At 40.3% G+C, this 24,734-nt stretch overlaps 1 protein-coding gene across 16 annotated transcripts in view; it reads right to left on the bottom strand.

Moving 5' to 3' along the window:
* The window catches only part of kcnh8 (potassium voltage-gated channel, subfamily H (eag-related), member 8), a 340,322-nt gene that overhangs the window by 160,895 nt on the left and 154,693 nt on the right, over positions 1-24,734 (bottom strand). For all 16 annotated transcript variants that reach the window (XM_069913171.1, XM_069913166.1, XM_069913145.1 and 13 more), the window contains one exon: positions 8,593-8,800. In XM_069913171.1, coding sequence (XP_069769272.1) covers positions 8,593-8,800 — 208 coding nt within the window. The remainder of the gene's footprint in view (positions 1-8,592; positions 8,801-24,734) is intronic.

Below are 24,734 nucleotides of genomic sequence, written 5' to 3'. Positions count from 1 at the left end.
GCTGCTGAAGGAGACAAAATGAAATTGAGAAAAATAAAATGGAACAGTATGAGGCATACTGCATACCTAAACATAATGTGACATTTAAGAGGCACAGATTTTTCACATGGGTACAAAAAATGAAAGAAGTATTGATCAGTATGTGACTGAATTGAGAAACAGTAGCAAAATGTGTGAATTTGGTGGACTGACTGACTCGCTAATAAAAGACAGACTTGTGTGTGGTATTCCAGATAATAGTCTAAGGGAAAGACGGCTAAGAGAGCAAAATCTAGATCTGGAAAGAGCCATAGCCCTCTGTAGAGCTGCAGAAACTAAAAACGCAGACAAAAGAGCTGTTCAGTGAAACTAATTCCAACGTGGATGCAGTGAGCTAAAACAGACATAAACAGTGTAACAAAAAGATTGCCAAAGTGGAAAGAGAGCTGTGGCTAGCGAACAAAAATGAAAGGGACAATCGAAAGTGGTGTTGTCGATGCGGTACACAACACCTACCAAAAAGTGTCCAGCATATGGTAAAACATGAAATATGTGCAACAAAAGCAACCATTAGGCCCGTTGCTGTAGGAACCAAGTGCAACAAAACAAGGTTCATGCATTAGATGAAAGGGAGATAGAGGAATTCCATGTAGATGTTATGACTGAAAATAAGAAAGAAAACAGACTGGATGTTGAGATTAAAAATGAATGACATATACATTTTAGTTAAATTGGATACTGGAGCACAAATTAATGCAATATCAGAGACTGATTTTAAGAAGATTAGACCGAGACCAAAGATGTATGGAACAAAAGTAAAGGTGACAGGATATTCAGGTACCCTTATACCAGTGCAAAGAGAAAGCATGGTCAAAGTGAAGCACAAGGACAAAGAGCACATGCTAATATTCATCATGGATGTAGAGGCCACATTAGATTTAATAGCCTATGAGAAACTAAACCTGCTAAAAAGAGTCCTCGTTGTGGAAAGCAAAGGAGAGACAGTCCATGATGAACTCATGAAAGAGTACAATGACTTATTTCAGAGTCTAGGCTGCCTTCCAGGAGAACACACGATCAGATTGGATAAATGTGTGCCACCGATAATACATCCATACAGAAAAGTTCCATTTGCACTTCAAAAGCAACTAAAAGCAGAGTTGGAAAGGATGGAAAGCCTGAACGAGATTTAAAAGATAGATGAATCAATGGAGTGGGTGAGTTCACTCGTTATTGTGGACAAAAATAAAGGAAAACTTAGAATTTGCCTGGATCTAAGAGATCTAAACAGATCAATAAAGAGAGGACACTTTAAGCTTCCGACATGTGAGGAAATCATGTCACAGTTTGCAAATGCAAAGTTTTTCAGCAAGTTAGATGCATCATCAAGATTTTGGCAGTTGAAATTGGATGAAGCAAGTTCAAGACTATGCACGTTCAATAGTCCATTTGGCAGATACAGATTCCTAAGGTTACCATTTGGAATTGCCTCAGCTCCTGAAATGTATCACAAAATTATCCATATGGTCTATGAGCATCTGGATGGAGTTGGTACCTCAATGGATGATATTATAGTATGGGGAACCATGAGAATGGAGCATGATGAGAGACTAAGGAAAGTGCTGGAAGCAACAAGGAAAGCAAACTTTGAAGCTGAATAGAGAAAAATGCCAGCTCAGGGTGACAGAACTAACATTTGTGGCAGATATTATTGGCAGTGAGGGCATCAGACCAGATCTCAGAAAGGTGTCTACCATTGGGAACATGCCAAGGCCACAATACAAAAAGGACGTACAGAGGTTTAATGGAATGGTCAACTATATGGGTAAATTCATATCCAACCTCTCAGAAAAGATGGCTCTATTGAGAAGATGAACAGAAAAGAACATTGAATGGGAGTGGAATCATGTGCATGAAAAGTCATGGAGGGAACTAAAGAAACTGCTCACAGAGGAACCAGTTCTGAGGTTTTACGACCCAGCGAGATCCATCAAGATATCATCAGATGCATCACACAGTGGGCTCAGTGCAGTTCTTCTGGAAAAATATGATGACTGGCAACCCATTGCGTATGCATCATGCTCAATGACAGACGAGGAGACATGGTACGCTCAAATTGAAAAGGAGCTGCTCAGCATCGCATTCGCCTGTGAAAGATTTCATCAGTTTGTGTCAGGACAAGCAATCAGTGTAGAGACTGATCATAAGCTCTTGATTGCATTATTCCAAAAGCCATTAAATGAATGTCCACTTGGAATATAAAGAACGGTGATTAGAATGCAATGCTATACACTGAATGTGCTGTACACTCCGGGTAATCTAATGTACACAGCAAACACGTTGTCTAGAGCTGTTGACACGAGAGCCGACAAACTCCAAAATGGATGAAGAGGTGAATGTCTTCTTGGACATGATCACAAGTGCACTGCCCATATCAGATGCAAAAACAGAGCTCATAAAGTCAGAGACAAACAAAGATGAAGCACTGAAACAACTGAAAAAAGAACATCTTGGATGGATGGCCCAACATGAAGCAGGACTGCTCACCTGACGTTGTAGAGTACTGGAACTGCAGGGTGGAACTATCAGTGGTTGAAGACATCATCTACAAAGGAAGCAAAATGCTTATCGCAAAGAGTCTGAGAAAAGAGATGCTAAAAAGGATCAATGGGGGACTTCTCGGAATCGAAAAGTGTAAGAAAAGAGCACAAGAGGTGATGCACTGGTCAACAATCAACAATGATATAATAAATGAAGTGTTAAATTGTACAAAATGCCAGAAATATCAAGCAAGCAATTCTGCAAAACCAATAAAGCCACACCTAGCATTATACAGACCTTACCAGAAGGTAGGTGCTGACCTATTCAAATGTCAAAGACGATTGCTCCCTGTATCCAGAGGTGTGTAGACTGAACACCACCACTGCAGGTGCCATAATAACAGGTAATAAACACCATATTCTCTGGACATGGCATGGGAAGCGAGTCTTCACAGGCAATGGATCCCAGTTTTGCAATTTTAATTTCCGACAGTTTGCCAAAGAGTGGGATTTTGTACATACCACATCAAGTCCTAATTTTCCACAGTTCAATGGTCTAGTAGAAAAATCAGTACAGACAGTGAAATGACAGATGAACAAGGCAAAAAACAGTGGAACGGACTTCTACCAGAGCATGATAGTTTACCGCACAACGCTGCTCTAGTGTGGTATGTCACCAGCACAACTCCTTATGGGATGAGGGCTAAGATCAAACCTACCCATTCAGCAGAACCTCCTAAAATCAAAAGAGGGGGAGAAAGTGAGGAAGTTCAAAGAACAACAGAAAGAAAATCAAAAGTATTACTTTGACATAGGAACAAAAAACCTACCGGAACTCTACACTGATGACCAAGTAAGGCTAAAAGACAAAACAAACTTATGGACTCAGAAGGGAATTGTCCTTAGTGAAGTCCAACCAAGATCATACACCATTCAGACAGATGAAAGTGTTGTTCTGCGAAGAAATCGAGATCTTCAAATGGGACCAGCCACAGTAGATGGAAAGATGGATAATGTTGAACAGCTGAGAAGACATTGTCTGAGGCAACAACTCAGAGTCAAGGACAATCTATCAGGACATCGTCAGGACATGTGAATCCTCCTAAGAGACTCATTGAGCAAATTTAAAGATTCCTGTTATAGAATGAAGTAGTGCTATCTTATTCTCTCTTCAAGTTTTAGTGTATGTAAATGTGAACACTCAAAACAAGTTTAAAAAATGTTAACAATATTGATAATAATGAAAATGTAAGTTCTTGGTGTTAAAGTTAAAATTTCAGAGTTATATAAAGAAAACATGTTAGTTAAAAGTAAGCTACTTTTATTTTAAGGGGGATTTAATAATAGTGATCATGGTTCCAAAGCATCTAGCAAGGCCTTACGGTTTGATTAGACTTGGGACTGACACACAGTATGCAGAGCTGTAATAGAGAGATGGAGCCTCATGGCCTGCCTCATAGTGCTGTTTACATCAACTTTACAGTAAAGAACCTTTTCCTTCATCCATGTGTTGTTAAGAACTCATACAACATATGAATACAAGATGAAACAGAGTGCACAGGAATATAGAAGCATGCAGAAAATGGCAAACCTAGCCAAGTCCATCACAGGCACCAACCTTCCAATCATTAAAGACATTTCAAGGTGGCAACCAATATCATAATGGATTTCCATCACCTTAGTCACAACCTCTTCTCACTGCTACTTTTGGGCAGAAAGAACAGACGCCTGAAGCCCATCACTTCCAGGTTCAAGAACAAGTTTTTTCAACAGTTATCAGCTTCCTGAACTACCCTAACCCTTAACCATAAACTACTCCAGGACTGTTGTATCTCTCCGCACTATTAATTCGCTAGTCATTTTGCACTCGCAGTAACTGTAAATATTTACTTACTTCTCCTTATCACCTTTTTTTTCTCATACTATTTTATGGTAATTTAATTTATGCTCTTTTTGTTGTCCTATCTAATTTACCTGTGTGGCTGGAGCAAATAAAACTTTTGATGCATCTGCACATTGTACTTATGTCTATAACAATCTCTCATATCATATAATTTCACATCATATCATTACTCCTTGAAACCCACAGAACTAAAATGGAAGCAACCATGTACGGGAGAGCCAGTTTCAGAAGAAAATTATTCTGGCAAAACAGCTTTTATTTTCTTTAATAATACAATTTCTTTGAACCTCATATGAAGATGCCAAATCATGATCCCTCGAAGGTGAAGCTAATTAAACTTGTAGTGGGTGAGCAAAGAAAATATTTGATACAGTAACATGGAGATATGCATCAGTGCACAGACTTTCTATGAAATATTATTTGTGGCAACTTCATTTTGAAGAAGCTTGGAATGAGTTTGGAAAGTAAACAGTTCTGTCTGCATAACTTATAAAAGACTTCAATCAATCCAGTCACACAATTTGATGGAGGCAGCTCCTCCAGGGGGCTTATCTGAAACAGACCATCAGCCCACCTATATGCGGGGGCTAATGCCAGGCCTGCTTGGCTGAGCATAATCTGGCCTAATCATGATTTGGTAGGTATATATAGGCCAGCAAAACATCATGCGCCAAAGGCCCTGTATTGTGTTTTCATGTTCTATGTTCTATGGCTCTTAAAGGGGTACTGGAAGCTGTCAGCAAAAGTATTTCTTTATCATGTACTTATCATGACCCACATGTCTCTAAAATATGAGAGGGTCCCTAGAATAGTTACTGCACAGGTCATTTTTCCAATTGAAACTATAGCTGTACAAAATCAACTTGCCTAAGAACAATTTGGCTGGTTGCAAAGCCTATTCTGTTTCTGTAATCCTGATTTTTAAAAAAAATTACTCATGCAAATTTCATTTGAACATTGAAGTTGATTCAGATCCACTGCTAATTATGCAAGTACATCCAGAGCCTTCCTTGCTAACCATAACCCTTTCAAATTATGTACATTTGACCATTTCTCCAATGGAAACTATTTCTATCCTACAGGATATTTATTAATTTGATCAGATCTTTTCATAAACTGTCTCTAATCCCAGGAGATCAACTTTATTCTATCATGAATGAAGTCCATCAGCTCCAGATTCATCACGATAAATGACATGCACCTCCTTGACTGTTTTCATCTATTTTGAAATGTGGTGTCCAGGAACTGACATAAAACACCAGGTTAAATGTTCATCCTGACTTCATTATTCATCTATTCTATGTCTCTATTTATAATGCCAAAGATCCCAAATGTTTTTATTTTAACCATTCTCTCAACCAGCACTGCCAGTTTGACTGAACTCTGTAGGTATACCCCCAGATTTTACTCTCCTTTTAACTTTTAGAATTGTGTTCTCTAGTTTATATTGTCTCTTCTTCCTACCATAAAGTTATAATTTCCATTTCTAAACATTATATTTCATCTACCACCAATATACCCATCCTACATCCCTGTCTCTATCGCCTTAAAACATGTTAGTTAAAAGTAAGCTACTTTTGTTTTAAGAAAGTGAGATGTAATGCTAGTGATTATGGATGCAAAGCAACTAGCGATGCCTTTCACAGTTCTCTACAACTCTACAACATCACATCCTGCGATGGTCCTCATTTCCTTTCTCCTCCTGCCCCTCACCCCCCCCCCCCCACCCCTCTACTCTATTGACATGCTCAGTAAGTTGGATTCTGGAAAATGGGCCCTGCTGTTGACAGCTTTTTTTTCCCCAGTAGTTGGAGTTCTGTTAGAATTGTGCCCACAATTTTCTTATTTGAACTGCCTGAGCAGGAATATGGAATTCTCATAAGATATGGATGTTCCTTGCATGAAAAGAACATGCCTTCACCGTAATAGTCTGATGAATAGGAAGAGTGTGTGTGAGTAACATTGGTACAGTAGGGCTGAGGCAAAAATTATGGAAACCAACAACACGTGGAGGAAAGTTTAGGGGAGTTGTCAGAGGTAAATGTTTTACTCAGAGTGGTGGGTTCCTGGAATGGATTACTGGGTCAGTAGTAGAGGCTGCAACAATAGGGTCGTTGAAAAGAATCTTTGATAGGCACATGGATGAAAGAAAAACTAGAGGGTCATGGGTGTGAGATGGGGAAGGATTAGATTGTTGTGGAGCAGGTTTCCATGGGTTAGCACAACATCCTGGGTGGAAGAGCCTGTGCACTGCTGAAATGTTGTCTATAATAAGACCTCACAATAACCTTTTTTTCTGTTTACTGCTGGCTGTTGATTGGCTGCCTGGCAGGAAAATTATGAAGAGAAGGCTCCATCTGGGGACTCCTGAAGATTGACAATTATAAGGGCATAGGGGAAGACTGAGGCCTGTTGGGGTTGGGGGAAGATAAAAGAGGGATAAAGTGGTACATTAAAAGATTACGTGTCTACCTGAACCAGCAGTTCCTTATGAGATATTCCAAGTCCGGGGAAACCAGGTTTTAATTTAAATACAAATAGGGGCTCTTGGTTTCAATCAGTAGGCCTTTGTTTAATTATGTTAATAAGACATCCTGCCTCATGGTGGCTGGTCACTCATTGGCAGAAAATCTGCTGCTGTTAACATGACAGCAGCCATTTAAATTAATGAGGATGGGTGGAGTTTTGTGGAGGGGATACACTTGTCACTTCAACATTTTACCCTGGCACTTTCCTTTTTTTCAAGGGTATTTAACATCAAGACCATAGATTTGCTGAGATAAATACACTTAATGTGGACGCTGAATGGTTTTTATGCATGCACAGGATGCAATCCTATGTGAAGAGTAAAGAAATTTTCAAAACACCTCTGAAGTAAGAGCTGACACATTGACATAGCGAGCCTGGTTCAATCCTACCATCAATGCTGACTGTGTGGGGTTTACATGCATTCACTATGACCATGTGGATTTCCTCCAGGTGGTCCAATTTTCTTCCACATTCAAATCTTGCTGCTTAATTATCTTACTGTAAACTGCCTCTGCTTTGTAGGTCGGGGGGGGGGGGGTAGTTAATTAGAATGTGGGAATAATAAATATAGGATTAACGTGAACAAAAGCATTGTTCTGAAGGGAGCAGGATGGACTTGAAGACTGGAATGCCTTCTTCTGTGCTGTTATAAGCTTAAAAAATATTATGCAAGATAAAAGGAAAAGAATGTTTCAAAATGTCTGAGTAAAGGAGAACCGCTGAATGTGCTGGCTCAGGTTCTAAGGCAGTCAGCAAAGATGTTGAGCAGAGCCTCCCCATTGGGAAGGGTCTCATTGGGTCGCAGAAGCAAATTACCTTTACCTCCCAACATGAGATTTAACACGCAAACATTCATCAAATCTCAATTCTGAGAAAAGATTGCAATTTCTGAGAGAAATAAAGACAATGTGGTTAGAACACACATTACACTATTATTTTGTCAATGAACAGAGGAGCCATTGATTATCGTGTAAGCTGGCAGTATATATGGTGGTTTATTTACGGAGGTATTTGTTCACACTTGCTGGAGCTTGCAGCTTTCCGTTCAATAATACTTGATCATGAAGCTTTTCAAACTGAGGGAGATTGGCCTTTAAGCCTTGTGAAGTTTTCTTTCTTCTGGCAATAAATCAGCAGGTAAATACCATTTATATTTAAGTATGAATTGTGATTTGTGCTCAGAAACCTACATCACAAGACATTGTACTTCTATTCTTTGTAAGCAGTGCAAAAAGTATTTCCTTTAAAGGCTTTTCTTCACAATAAGACCCAGCCAACATAAAATAAATATAGGGTACTTTGTCAATTATTCTTTCAACACTACAGAGGTAGAGGGCTTGAACTCCAGTGAGCAACACTTAAACAGATTCAGTTAGGATCGTTTAGCAGATGTAATATCGTGCAAATTACTCTCTCGCTGCTCAAAAAGAGTTGGGATGGAGATTTAAGAATATAGCACTTATGTTCATGATCTGTAACCCTTTCAAATAGGACTCGTCATGCAGAAACTTTCAATTTCATTTCTTCACAAAATGCAAAAGCAGGCATAATTGTTTTCATTCAGGATGTTCCTAAGAGGTTTGAAATAAATAATTATTTACAGCACAGCATTAAAAAGTGTGCAAGTGTGAGAGGACTTACCAATGTCCCATGTGTCTGGATCGTTGCCCTCTATTTCAATTTTGCCAATAACATACCAGATGCATGCCATCCAATGGGCCAACAATGCAAACATGGACATAAGCAAAGTTAGAACTATTGTGCTGTGCTGAGAGTATCGATCCAGCTTTTGCAAGAGTCTCAGCAGACGTAACAGGCGCACAGTTTTTAGAAGGTGAACAATTGAAACCTGTCAACAAAAAGATTAAAATCACTGCCAATCAGCATTGGTTTCTCTATCAGTGTTAGGGCAATTCAGGTTACAAATTAAATCATTAGATTCGCCAATAAAGAATTAATTATTAAAAAGAAATATTCCATTTACTGCAGAATTATTGTTGTTGATTTTCCCTTACTTTAGTATTGCCATAAAAATGTTGTAACCAACTGAATTGCATTAAACATGCATAATTCTATTATTTTATTCCTTTCATTAAACATTACTACAATAATATGTAGTATGATTACAATACATTTATAAACAGTCAATATAATTTGTTTCCTGCTGGGATTATCCCTTCATTACACAAAAATATTGGGTTGGGTCATCATTCACTCAGCCCACTACAGTCCATATCAACCCAGACCTTTCCCAGATGAGCGTGGCTGGAACAACTGGCCTGAGCTGGTGTACCTTAAAGCCCTATCCCTGGAACACAGACATAGCTTTTGATGGCTGTCAAAGGCTTTTCAACTACTTTTAAGCATTCCTTATTGTCAGACACATTTAAAAAAGAACATACAATTACATTTAAAAATGACTATGTACCTATTTATAATTAAAAGATATGACATAATTTTTAACATTTAAATAAGTAAGTGAAATAAATAAGTGCTGGTCAAGCAGTGGCCAGGAAACCTGATGAGCTAGCACCCAGCTCCTCAAAGGCATCTACCTTTCACCAGACTTATGAAAAATCCAAAGTCTGCTGACCCTTGTCTGGCCAACAGCTGATGTTTTCAGAGATCATGGGATAGTATAACACAGGAACTGGCACTTCAGCCCATGTGTCTACACTCAACATGATGCCCAAGCTCTGCTGCTTGCATAAACTATACTTTGCTCTCTTCTTTGCATAGTCATGCATCTATCTCGAAGCCTCTCAAATGCTGCTATTATTCTGATTCCACCACTATTCCTGGCATCCTGTTTCAGCAACCCTACAAAACTTGCCCCACACATCCTTTAAGCTCCACCCCTTCACTTACCTGTCCTCTGTTATGTGACAATTTTACCCTGGGAAATAGATTCTGACCATCTGAACATCTCTCATCCCTCATAAACCTCTATCATATCACTCCTCAGCCTTGATACTTCAATTTCTCCTGAAGGCTCCTACCCTCTAAACCAGGCAACATCCTGGTAAATTTCATCTATAGCTTTTCCCAAGTTGCCACTTCCTTGCTGTAAGGGGATGACCAAAGTGGCACACAGTGCTCCAAGTGTAGCCTAACCAAAGTTTTATACAGCTGCAGCCATGACTTCCTCACTTTTATACACAATGCCCATTGGGATAGACACATGATCCTTCCTACAAAGTATTGTCAGATGTATGAAGCCTTTTTGCTGTAACCACTTGCAATGGATATCTGCTGGCTGTTGTCAATCATTTTTTTAAATCATAGAATCATACCCACACTCCTGTTCGGCTCCGAATCATGGGTCCTCTACCGACATCACCTACGGCTCCTAGAACGCTTCCACCAGCGTTGTCTCCGCTCCATCCTCAAGATTCATTGGAGCGACTTCATCCCTAACATCGAAGTACTCGAGATGGCAGAGGCCGACAGCATCGAGTCCACGCTGCTGAAGATCCAGCTGCGATGGGTGGGTCACGTCTCCAGAATGGAGGACCATCGCCTTCCCAAGATCGTGTTATATGGCGAGCTCTCCACTGGCCACCGTGACAGAGGTGCACCAAAGAAAAGGTACAAGGACTGCCTAAAGAAATCTCTTGGTGCCTGCAACATTGACCACCACCAGTGGGCTGATAACGCCTCAAACCGTGCATCTTGGCGCCTCACAGTTTGGCGGGCAGCAACCTCCTTTGAAGAAGACCGCAGAGCCCACCTCACTGACAAAAGGCAAAGGAGGAAAAACCCAACACCCAACCCCAACCAACCAATTTTCCCCTGCAACCGCTGCAATCGTGTCTGCCTGTCCCGCATCGGACTTGTCAGCCACAATCGAGCCTGCAGCTGACGTGGACTTTTACCCCCTCCATAAATCTTCGTCCGCGAAGCCAAGCCAAAGAAGAAAAAAGAAGAATCTTAAGAGTTAAACACCATGGAATCATTTGGGTCATTGAGCACTATTTACACTAAGCCTACACTCATAGTATTTTATTCACTCATGTTTTAATGTTATGGAGTTAGATAACAGCAAAAACTCCACTTGGTAGAATTTCACTTGTCTGTCTGAAGCCTGACCTTGTCTTGTTTACATTTTGGATTTCTAGCATTTGCAGAATATTAAGATGAGCAATGTTGTTAGATTAGGTTTAACAAAGAAACAAAAATAATACTTTTGATTTCAATTTTCTTCTTCAGAGCTTAGCTCATAATGGTTGAGATCTCTAACGATTTGAGTCCTACAGTGTAGTGTCAGCTTGGACTATATTCCAGTGTTCTAGAAGAGCTCTTGATTTAAGAACCTTTTCACTTTGATTAAATATCAGAATTTGGCTGTAATGAGTAGCTGTTACTTGTCAGTGAATGGGGTTGAATTTCCAGGTTAAAAAAAAATCTAGTCTCATATTGCATGGACCTCCAATTAAATAGTGCATAGACTCGCGAGACAAAAAGACTACCGAGGTAGCTGCACAACTGTTTCCAATGAGTGAAATTTCATTCAATAAAACTTGAATAAAAAAGCATGCAGAGAAAGACTTTGAAGACAGACAGTTACATTTTGCAATACAATACATTAAAAGCAAATTTGATCTGGAGAGATGCTGAGGAAAGGTCACCCTCTAGTCATAATTATTTAAGTTTCAAAATCCTTGACATTTAACTACCAAAACTGCAGGCGGCTGGTGTAAAACAGCAGCCCTTTTCCTTGACAAGACAATTAAGTCAGAGAATAATCATTTTGGTTTCTAAGAATTAGATTAGTAATTGTTTCATATTCTGATAAAACAAGTTTACAAAGTATGATTGTTGTGGAGAAAATATTTAGGACTCATCTAGTTTCCTGCACAATTCAGCATAAATGGATAGGTTGGTTAAAAATGCGCACTGGATTCAAACCCAGGTCACTGGCACTGTAATAGCATTGCACTAACCACTAAGCTATCTATATCACCCCAATTACATTGTTTTTCTGAACAAATAAAATGAATAGCTGGTTTTGAGTATTTCAAAAGCCCTTTAAATACATTTCACTTGTTTAAAATTCTTATTATCGGTTTTGACAATGACCATATCAAGCAATTAAAGGGGAAATAATACTCATTTAACAGAAACTGTAAATGATAAACTAGAATTTTGGTCAAAATGTAACAAATTATATCAACCAAATACCAATCAATTTATTAAACAATAATATGGAAAGAATGAGAAAGAAATAAAATAAACTGAAAGCTCTCAGTAGGTCAGGAAAAATCTGTAAACAGGGTGAAAAATTGAAATTTCAGATCTACTAGCTTTGGAAATTTTATCCAGCTATTTAATCCGTCTCAATTCCCAAACCATTTAAAAATTATGTAAATTCATCTTGCTTGCCAAGATTTTTTTCCCCAGTGTGAATAATTTCTACCTGTCCTCCCACCACTGAGAAAGAATGCATTTAGGAAAGTAAGCATTAGATTAAGCACACAACAATGTAATGCACAATTAAGTGAAATTAGCTTTGAAAGAAAACTTGTTCAGATATTTGGAGGTAACAACACGAGTACCAATGTGCTTCAAGAAAACTTCCTGATGCTGAATATACATAAGCCTCCCACATGTATCAATAAAGAGGAAAGGTAAACTGCTAACCAGGCATTATAGAGTTAAAAGAATTGCTAATAGAGAAATGAAAATCCTGTGTCTTAAACTCATTGCATGAGATGTTCTTCCTGGTATATGCATTCTGATTGCCAGTTTAACTCTGATAGTTCAAAAGCAAGCTTGTTTATTTAACATTTTCTTGATATATTATAGAGGTTACATTCAGGATCACGATCCTTCTGCAATATTGAGATTTTTTTTAACCAATTTAGTCTTTCAGTGCTCTCTTAATGTATTTTAGAGTTTAAAATCATTTTGACTAGCTTGTTTTAACAGTTCTGCTTATTTTATGGGAATAAGATTATCTGACAAAATTTAAAATTTTCTCCATAAAGGTTTCAGCACTCATTATGCTTTGAATTTATTGTAGGCTCAATGCAATATTCAGTGCTTTATTTCCTCAAACTCAGAAATATTAAAGGGCAAAAGGACAAAAAATTTCCAGGAATTTTTTTTTTCAATATTATGAAAAGCCTAGAAATTTATTGTGTGAGTCCATTATGCAATGGTCTATACTGAGTTTGCACTTTTGGTCTTAATTGACAAAAGAAAACAAAAACATCCTGAAAGCCACTTGGAAAGTAGCTTTCTTATTGCCATTAAAATTATGTACAGCTGATATCAATCATACAGAATACGCACTTTGGTTTCAGGATACTGCAGAAGGCTTTCAAAACATGCATAGACCGGACCGTTCATTCTTTCTATGGAAATGTTGGTAAGTGGCCGAATCAGAGGTGCTAAAAGGAAGCCAGAAATGGGGTAGAAAGCAAATGGTGTGCACGATGTGAAAAAAAATATTGATTTTGCAAAAAAGTAATTTAGGAAAATGCTGAACCAGTCTGTAAATCCTGCAGAGCTTTTGTTTCTGTGGTTACTGGTCGAGTTGCCTGTTAGATTTTAGAGCACCTAAGCATACACAGCATTGAACATTCTGTTCCATCTTCTTGAACAGGATGATTGTCACTAATTGTAACCAAAATGGAAATAACATAAGAAATTTGAGGATTTGTTTGGACGACAGTGCAATCAGGCACCATGCTGAATTAAGAGGTCGGATGTCCCAGTGAGCTGTTTGACAGTGAGGACCTTGCAGCAACAACTCCACCACACACACACTGGCTTCACAATGGGAACTTACAACAGCTTCTGAAAATAGTTTGCAATGAACAAAAAGTAGGTAATCAGTACCCTCGAAGGAAACAATAGGGGACACAACATTTCAGCTGTATGTGTCCTGTTTAAACTTTATGATGTCATGAACAATAACGGGAGGTATGACAATATTTGTTATACACAGTTAGTTAAAAAAAAATCAGTCTGTAAATGCATCTGTTCAAGGGGTTAAGAACTTTTCCAAGCATTGCTTCTGGAGACAGGCAATTGTATATTTGCACAATTTCTATATCTGATACAGTTACAACATTCAAAAGACATTTGGATAGGTACATGTATAGGAAGAGTTTTGAAGGTCTTGGGCCAAATCCAAGCAAAATGGACCAACTTGGCTAGACAACTTAACGAGCATGTAAGAGAGAAAATTCTGATTATGACTTTATGAGAAAGCTGTTATTGTGGTGTTAATACCTTAGAGATGGCACAATGCTTATAATGGGACAAAAACCCAATGTTTAAGGTAATAGAGCGCCAATCAAGCACACTGCTTTTTCCTGTAGAATGTCAAACTTCCTGAGTATATTGGACCTTCAACTATTCAGACAAAAAAAGAATATTCCTTTACAGTCCTTCTTTTCATCTTGTGATGGTGAAGAGCCCATGACTTTGAGACTCATATATTAGCAAGTCAGTCTTATAGTCATACAGTATGGAAACAGGCCCTTTAGCCCAACTTGTCCATACCAAGCAAATTGCATGACTGCCTGCACATGGCCCAGATGGTGCTAACCCTTTCCTATCCACATACCTGTTCAAATGTCTTTTAAAAATATTATAAAATTGCATCTGGCTCTGGAATTTCCTTTGGCAGCTTGTTCCAAATACCCACACCATCTATGAAAAAAAGTCCCTAATTTCCCTATTACTGTAAATTTTTCTCCCTTCACCTTAAACTTCTGTTGTGAGGAGCAGGATGTGACCTCATTACTTTGCATACCTCTACAAGCTCACCCTCAGAATCCTTTATTCCAGGAAAAAAGTCCCAGCTTCTCCTTGCAGCTGAAGCCCTCCTGTCCTGCAAACATCCCAGTGAATTGTTCTTGCATCCATTCTGATTTAATGACATTTTTTTATGACAAGATGAACACAATGTTCCAAATGTGGCCTTGCCAACATTTTGTTCAGCATCACGAGATCCAAACTCCTATACTCAGTGGATGTCTGATGAAAGCAAACATGCAAATACCTTCTTCATCACTCTGCCTATCTATGTCACCACTTTCAGGGAACTATATACCTGTAGCACAAGGTGACCTTGTCCTACCATGCTCCTCATGGTCTTATCATATACTGTGCAAGTCATGCCCTGATTTGACTTACCAATTGCTATACCCCACACTTATCCAAATTAAACTCCAGCCCACTCAGTTGATCAAAATCCCTTTCTAACTTTTGATAATCTTCCTCATTGTCCACTTTACCACCAATTTTAACGTTACCCACATACAAGGTAAGAAGAGTGACAAACATGCTGTGTGGCTTTAAGGTAATTTATGACCTAAATTTCTTACTATTCATAGATAGTAAGTAGATAGGCTTAGATTAAAGGTACTGAGTGTAACATAGTCATTATTCACAATAGTAAGATAATAAGAAAGCAAATTGTGAGGGCAGAGTCTACAAAAGGATACAAATAGGATAAGTAAATGGGGAAAACCTTGCAGACGGAGAACATATGAGGTAATTAAAATTAATAGAAGAACAGAAATGATAAATGTTATTTAAACTGAGAGATGCAACTGGATGCTAATCTATGAGATTTAGGAGTTCCTCATAGATGAAACACAAAGTTACTATTCTGATATGGCAACAAATAATGAAAGCAACTTACAAAGTGGATGAAGAATAAAAGAGCAGAAACCATGCTACAAATGTACAGTGTATTGATGAACAATACCAAGAGTATTGTGGACAGTTTTGGTTTCCTTTCTAAAAAAAGATATAGTTGCACTGCTTTCTGTACTCATTGGTGTTCAAAGGAGTGTGATATGATCTTTTAGAAACTAAAAGATTCTGTGGGAGCTGGATAGATTCTGGGATTGTGTTTCCAGTCACGAAGCAATCTGGATGCAAGGATAGTTTCAGAGTAAAGGGTTGCCTGTTTTAAACAGCAACAAAGGAAAATTGTTTCTTTCAAAGCATTGTGAATCTTAGCAATTCACTGCACCCAGACCCTGAATAATTGAATATATTCCATGTGCACGTTGACAGATTTTGTGCCTGCTGGGGAGTCAAGGATTAAGAGGAACAGGGTGCAAATGGAGCAAAAGCCAAGATCTTAATGAATAATGAAACATGTGGCAATGTCTGCACCGATATCTAATGTCCTTATCAGGAAATAAATTACTCACTGTAGAAGACATAAACTGTGATATAGAGAATTTAGGTTAAAAAGACTTAAGTTAAAATGTGATGATTAATCATAAACAGGGAAGCCAGAACGGACAGAGAGTTTACTAGCAGTCAAGGACAGAAGGAGCTGCTGAATATGTTTTTTTAAACCTATCTTTTCATGGTCATAGTGAGAGACATGCAGGAGACAAAGGATTGATAAGAAGTGTGAGAAACAGAATTCAGTGAATGTAGAGTTCACAGCGTACGTAACGAACGTGATAATTAATAATGCAGTTATACTTAGAATGTTTTTGTAATACTAACCAATTAAAACAGTATTAATAAGAAGGGGAAGGGCAAATAATAAAGGTATAAAAATCAATGCACTGTATGTATCGGGGCTTAACTGGTGAGAAACCAGTTGAGTCCAACTCTGCAGACTTGTAAATAAAGCTTGTCGTGTCATCAGTTTTAAAGAGACTCATGTGTGAGAAGTTTTATTTCTGACAAATGGGGGCTCGTCCGGGATCTACACTCCGGCCGTGAGGGGAGGCGAGAAGAGGGACATCGGAGGCGGTGCACCCCGCTGAGTTCAGCGGCTCCTAGTCCCTTGCTCGTCGCTTCGGGCGGCTTGAGCGAGTGGTATCCGGACAGGGTGACACGACAAGACGGAGAGGAGAAGGGTGACGGTTCAATCCCCGGGAAGACACCGGTAAGTGACGACTTACGATTGTGGTGTGGGGATTGGGTAACAGGTGTAACGGGATACACCTGTTTGGATAAAAACCTAACGGAATAGATTAAGTATAGATCTTTTGTCGTTGTGTGAGAACCCTGTCGCGGGACTCTAGGATAGACCCCAGGGAAACCTCGGCGGTAACCGAAGGAGGGACAGCACCTCCGACGAAGTGCCGAGAAGAGAGGGGTCAACCCCAGGAAAACCTCAGCGGTAACCGAAGGAGGGACAGCACCTCCGACGAGGCGTCTGAGAGGAAGGGAGTAGGGTCCAGAGCGAGAGGGTCCTCAGCAACGATAAACAGATCTAGGTGGGAAAATGGGAGGATCAAAATCTAAGGGCTCGTCTGAAAATTCAGGACAATTCCTGGGAGTACCCCTTGACAGCCCTTTGGGGAGAATGTTTGAAAATTGGGATAGTAAAAGATATCGGGACAAAAACAAGAAAAAGATGGTCCAATATTGTCTCCTTTGGTCAAAACAACCTATTAAAGGTTCCTCGGTCTGGTGGCCGAAATTTGGATCTGATGAGGATTGGGTTAGACAAGCATTAAACATATATGTAAATTCGAGACCAAAGGTGAATCAAGAAGAGTCAGCATATGCATTTTGTTGGGTTCCCTGGCCAGGATCCTTAACAGAATGTTTTAAATTGAGAGTGGCAGGAGAAAAGAAATGGGAACCTCTGGACAACCTTCCCCCTCCTTATATTCCCCCGGTGCCTACTGCGCCCGAGGAAAGCTTATTACCGGAGGGGAAAGGTGATGAATCTGATTGCCCCGAAGGGGGCCGGGATAAAAAGGATGAATTAAGGGAGTCGGACCCTAAACTTCCACCGGTAAACCGACCCTGGACAAGATCCCAGACTGGTCCAGGACCATCAAAGTTTTCAATAAACCTAAATCCCCTGAGAGAAGTTCCTATGGGAGGACCGGGAGGGGGAACGGGATATGTGAATGTTCCCCTAACTAGTACAGAGGTGCGGGGATTTAAGAAAGAAATGAAAAAGTTATTGGAAGATCCTATAGGACTGGCTGAACAGCTTGACCAATTCTTGGGACCAAACACATATACGTGGGAAGAGATGCAGGCAATAATGGGAACATTATTTTCACCCCAGGAGAGGCAGATGATTTGACGGGCTGCCCTCCTCATGTGGGAATATGAACAACCTGGGGACCCTAGACCCCATGAACAAAAATATCCCTTAAATGAACCCAGGTGGGACAAACGAACACCCGAGGGATTGGCAAGTATGAGACAATATAGAGAGTGGACAATTAAAGGGATACGGGAGGCTGTGCCAAAGGGTCACAATTTTACCAAGGCATTTGGGAACCACCAGGGGAAAGACGAGTCCCCTACTGATTTTTTGGAGAGGGTGAGAAAGAATGTCCAACAGTATGCTGGTGTGGACCCTAGTACACCAATGGGTGAACAGCTTATTCGAATTGAATTTGTTTCCAAATCATGGCAAGACATTAGAAAGAAACTAGAAAAGGAGGAGGACTGGAGTGAAAAACCCCTAAGTGAACTGTTAAAAAAGGCACAAAAAGTATATGTGCAGAGAGAAGAAGAAGATCAAAAGAAGGCGACAAAGGTTATGGTACAGACTATCCGACAGATGAATGCTGAATCCAGAGGGGAAAGAAAACAAAACCTTCCTCTAAACAATCCAAAATATCCAAGAGAGGGAAGACCCCGGAGATTTGTTAAATGCTATTACTGCAATGAGGAAGGACACTTTAAGAGGGAATGCCCCCGATACAAGAGGGAATTGCGTGCCCTCGAACTTATGGAAGAAGATTAGGGGTGTCAGGGGTTCCAAATGTTAGGGACCAAATATAAGAGGGAACCCCTGGTAAAACTAAAAATTGGTCCCAAGGGAGAAGAGGTGGTGTTTATGGTGGACACAGGAGCGGAACGAAGTAGTGTAATAACTGTGCCAATCGGAACTGAGCCTATAAAAAGTAATTTGACAATTTCTGGGATAGAAGGAGCTCCCAGAATGGTATCAATAATTCCCCAAGTAACAGTGAAACTGGAAGAAAGAGAAGGGGTACAAGACCTCTTGTTATTACCTTCGGCTGGATTTAACCTCCTAGGAAGGGACTTACAGGCTCTCCTAGGTTTGGGTGCTCTCCCTGTGGACGGAGAAGTGCGAGTCCACCTCTGCGCTTTAAAGGAAGAGGATGAACGGCAGATTGACGAGAGAGTCTGGTATAAGGAGGGAAATCGAGGAGGTCTGGACATCCCACCTTTACATGTCACATTAATACCAGGTCATCAGCCGGTAAGGAAACGTCAGTATCCTATTTCTTTGGAAGGGAGAAAAGGGCTACAGCCGGTAATTGAGACTTTAATACGAGACGGACTATTAGAAGAATGCATGTCACCTTATAACACCCCTATACTCCCAGTAAAAAAGTCAGATGGATCCTATCGCCTAGTTCAGGATCTAAGAAGTTTGAATGCTATTGTTCAGACCCGCCACCCAGTGGTGCCTAATCCCTATACTATTATGAGTCGGATTCCCCCAGACCATGAGTGGTTTAGTGTTATCGACTTGAAGGATGCCTTCTGGACTTGTCCGTTAGAAGAGGAAAGTAGAGATATGTTTGCGTTTGAATGGGAAAATCCATGGACAGGTAGACGGAGACAGTTTCGGTGGACTGTATTGCCCCAAGGGTTCACTGAATCTCCAAACCTGTTTGGACAAATGCTAGAACAAATCCTGATGGACTATCCACAATCTGATGATTCCCAACTAATGCAGTATGTGGATGATTTACTATTATCAGGACCCAAGGAACAAGAAATGAGGAGAGAGACCATTAGACTCTTGAATTATCTGGGGAAAAAGGGTCTACGAGTGTCCAGAAACAAGTTACAGTTTGTTGAGAAAACTGTGATATATCTGGGACACCAGATAAGTAAAGGACAGAAACGAATTACCCCTGAACGAATTGCGGGAATCACTAGAATGCCTTTACCCCGTAATAAGAAGGAAATAAGACAATTCCTGGGACTCTTAGGATACTGTAGGTTATGGATAGAGGACTACTCAGCTTTGGTGAAGTTTATGTATGATAAACTGACAAATGAAAATGACTATCCATTGAAATGGACCCAGGAGGAGGAGGGATGGTTCGAGGACTTGAAACATCGCCTAACACGAGCCCCAGTGCTCACTCTGCCCTCTTTAAAACAGCCCTTCCAGCTATTTGTCACTCATAACCAAGGAACAGCTGTGGGAGTTTTAACACAGGAAAAAGGTGGTCAGCGACACCCAGTGGCTTTCCTTTCCAAAATGATGGACCCAGTGTCTCGCGGATGGCCGACGTGTATCCAGGGAGTAGCGGCTGCTGCTCTGTTGGTAGAGGAAGCACGTAAACTTACTTTTGGAGGAAAGATGACTGTGTACACCTCCCATTCTGTGAGTGTTTTATTAACACAAACTGCCCATCGATGGCTGACTGATTCTCGTATATTAAAGTATGAAACCATTTTAATGGTTGGAGAAGATTTACAGTTTGCAAAAATTAATAGCTGCAACCCAGCTCAGTTTTTATACGGCAGTGAAACAGAGAAAGAGGTGGAGCATGACTGTGTCGAGTTGACAGATCTTCAGACCAAGACCCGAGAAGACCTTTGCGATACTCCGCTGGGAGAAGGATATGAATTCTACATTGACGGCTCCGCCAGATGTGTTGACGGAATGAGAAGAAATGGGTATGCTATAATAGAAGGAAATACTTGGAAAGTAGTAGAATCCACGAGACTACCCGGAAGCTGGTCAGCACAATCCTGTGAACTATATGCCTTGCAGAGAGCCCTCAGAATACTGGCAAAGAAAATTGGAACGATTTACACAGATTCCAAATACGCATACGGGGTAGTGCATACCTTTGGTAGGATCTGGAAGGAGCGTGGTCTAATTACATCAAGAGGAAAGGAATTGGCACACGAACAGATGATTACTCTGACTTTAGAAGCCTTAACATTACCCCAAGAAATAGCAGTGGTCTACATACCAAGCCATCAAAGGGGAGATAACCCGACAGCAATTGGAAACAGACTGGCTGATGAAGAAGCCAAAAGAGCAGCCATGCAACAAGAAGTCCGTTTGCTGACTTTAATCCCAATAAGGCAAGGCATAAAGACAGCTCCCATTTTCACTGCTAAGGAAGAAAAGAACATGGATCAGCTGGGCGCAAGCCAATTACCTGATGGAACATGGAAAACACCAGATGGAAGAACTGTTCTAAATAAAGAAATAACTCGCAACATTTTAAAACACCTGCATCAACAGAGCCACTGGGGCACTCAAGCCTTATGTGACACAGTGCTTCGAGAATATGTGTGTAAGGGAATCTACACCTTGGCCCAACAAGAGGTGCAAAATTGTTACCTATGCACAAAAATTAATAAGAAGATAATGAGGACAGGGACCATGGGAGGTCAACCATTAGCCATACGCCCTTTTCAACGTATCCAGATCGACTTCACAGAGTTACCTCAAGTTCAAAGATGGAAATATCTGTTGGTGATAATAGATCACTTTACCTGATGGGTAGAAGCCTTCCCAACAATAAATACTACAGCCTCTACAGTAGCTCGCCTCCTCCTAGAGCAGATAATCCCCAGATATGGTATAATGGATTCTATAGACTCAGACAGGGGTCCACATTTTTCTTCAAAAATCCAGCAATTGATTTGTGATGCATTACAGGTCTCTTGGAAATTACATACCCCTTGGCATCCACAAAGCTCAGGGAAGGTCGAACGTATGAATGGAACACTAAAAATCCAATTGACAAAGTTAATGGTGGAAACTAAAATGCCTTGGATAAAGTGTCTGCCCCTAGCCTTATTGAGAATTCGTACTGCCCCACGAAAAGATGTAGGGCTGTCCCCTTATGAAATGATGTTTGGGCTTCCCTTCTGGAGTACAATTGAGGGGTGTCCCACCTTGGGGGAAGGGGATATATTTGTTAGGAACTATTTACAGGCACTGTCACGCTCTCTTACAGATTTACGAAAGAGAGGACTATTGGCACAAACACCGCCTCTAGACTTTTCTTTACACAAAGTGGAACCAGGAGACTGGATTCTTATCAAGACCTGGAAGACTGAAAAACTCCAGCCCCAGTGGGAAGGTCCATACCAAGTTCTCTTAACTACAGAAGCTGCAGCACGAACAAGAGAGAAGGGGTGGACACACGCATCCAGATTTAAGGGACCTGTAGAGGCGCCACAGGACCCTGATACGAACTCAGATTGGACTTGTATTCCTGGAGAAAAACCTCTTACCTTACGATTTCGCAAAAAGACTTAATTCACAATGTTATTGTTATGTTCTTTGATTTTTCTTAGTTTGCCTATGTCTTTATCAGGTGTGAAATGTAAGAAATGCAGAGATACAGTGGTCCTGTTTCAGGACCACATTTGGGGAAGAAAGGAAGGTAATTTCATTTCCCATACCTCAGTTCCTGAGAAATGTTGGGCAGAAAATACCACCCAACATCCATATACCCCTTGTGTGGAAAAAGAAGGAAATAATATGGGTCATTATATACAGATTCCTAATACCACTCCTTTCCCTCTTAACGGTTGGAAAGGTGACTCAAGCCCACCATGCCCTGATGGACTCTGGTTTTGCATACACCAACGTACTGTTCCAATGAAAAGTTACACTCCACACTTGAAATTGCCTGTCCCTTTAAGACAGCCGGTCTTAGTTCGAGTCCATCCAAATAACCATGTAAGTTTCGGTAATGCAATTGGGGGAGATAACCTTTTTGTAGATCTGGCAACTAAAATTGCAGGAACTTTTAATGTAACTAATTGTTGGGTCTGCGGGGGTCCACGGATGTCAGAACAATGGCCTTGGTGGGGAGAACCTCTCAATTCATTGACCATGATTTCCCGCATTTGGACAACTAACCGAACGAGATCAAGAGAAACCTGGTCTCTCTCTAACGTCCCCTCTGGTTTTTATTGTCTCTCACGAGCCGGCAAATACCCAGTAGGAGAAAGTCCCTGCAAGGCTGTATGGATTCGCATTTCACCTGGTGTTTTCACTTGGTTTCCTAAACCTCAGACTTGGTTCTTATCCACTGTTTTTAAAACTAATTGCCTACCCCTATCTAATAGCAGTATTCAGTTTTGGAATTGTACCACTTCCACCATCACAGGACCATACCAATCAAATCCTGTTCTTAAAAGAGTTTGGGAAAGGGGGTATGGAGTATCCCCAAATGGATTATTCTGGGTATGTGGTAATAAAGCTTATACTCGTCTTCCCTCACAGTGGAGTGGAACTTGTTTCCTAGGAATAATCCGCCCAGAATTTTTCCTTCTTCCCCACGATCACGGTCATAAATTAGGCGTGAAGGTCTTTGATACATTACATCGTGAACCCCGCTCTACCACGGTACATTTGGGAGAATGGAGAGATGATTGGCCTCCAGAGCGCATAATTCAATATTATGGTCCCGCTACATGGGCTCAAGATGGATCTTGGGGTTATCGTACTCCTATATATATGTTAAATCGCATAATTCGCTTACAAGCAGTGCTTGAAATTGTTACAAATCAAACAGCTATAGCCCTGCAATTACTTGCATCCCAGCAAGGTCAAATGCGCTCTGCTATATATCAGAACCGTCTAGCCCTAGACTATCTCCTAGCCACGGAAGGAGGTGTATGTGGCAAACTTAATTTGACTAACTGCTGCTTACAGATTGATGATAATGGAAAAGCCATTCGTAAAATCGCTGATAATATTCGTACATTGTCCCATGTACCGGTTCAAACCTGGCATCCTTTCCCACAATTTAATTGGATGGACAAATGGTTTGGAGGAACCTGGTGGCGTACCTTCTTGTGGATCATCGGAGGTATTTTATTCCTCCTACTTATTTTGCCCTGTATTATTCCCTGTCTACGCAGCCTGGTGATTTCCATGGTCGAACAAGCTATGCAACCAGGGGGGATAGGAGACCCTGTAAGACTTTTATTTCAGCGTGAGATTAATGTATCATAAAACATTTCTCTTCTCTAGCTTAGAATCCCCATTCATATCTATACATATATTCAACACATTTTAAAGAGAGAAAGGGGTGGATTGTGATATAGAGAATTTAGGTTAAAAAGACTTAAGTTAAAATGTGATGATTAATCATAAACAGGGAAGCCAGAACGGACAGAGAGTTTACTAGCAGTCAAGGACAGAAGGAGCTGCTGAATATGTTTTTTTAAACCTATCTTTTCATGGTCATAGTGAGAGACATGCAGGAGACAAAGGATTGATAAGAAGTGTGAGAAACAGAATTCAGTGAATGTAGAGTTCACAGCGTACGTAACGAACGTGATAATTAATAATGCAGTTATACTTAGAATGTTTTTGTAATACTAACCAATTAAAACAGTATTAATAAGAAGGGGAAGGGCAAATAATAAAGGTATAAAAATCAATGCACTGTATGTATCGGGGCTTAACTGGTGAGAAACCAGTTGAGTCCAACTCTGCAGACTTGTAAATAAAGCTTGTCGTGTCATCAGTTTTAAAGAGACTCATGTGTGAGAAGTTTTATTTCTGACATAAACTACAAGAGGAGAATAGTTTTGTGTTCAGCCCACTGATGTTGCTGGTAAAATGTGACTGCTCAGGATATTGGTGGTGGGAGATTCAATCTGATTAATGCTTTAGAAAGTTGAAGGGAAATAAAGTTAGTTAATGGAAAGTCTTTCCCTCTAAATTTTGAGAGCCACCACTCTCACATCAAGCTTTATGGAAGTTTGAATAACATATCTACTGACTACAGTGTAGAGTGTCTGTGGAACCCATCTTAACACCAGTAAGCAGCATTGTGGGGAGTCAT

The sequence above is a fragment of the Narcine bancroftii genome, chromosome 1 (assembly GCF_036971445.1).
Source record: "Narcine bancroftii isolate sNarBan1 chromosome 1, sNarBan1.hap1, whole genome shotgun sequence".
In the NCBI taxonomy this organism is placed as follows: Eukaryota; Metazoa; Chordata; class Chondrichthyes; order Torpediniformes; family Narcinidae; genus Narcine; species Narcine bancroftii.
Note: the sequence above shows the minus strand (reverse complement) of the source record. Positions and strands in the feature narration are given on the sequence as shown.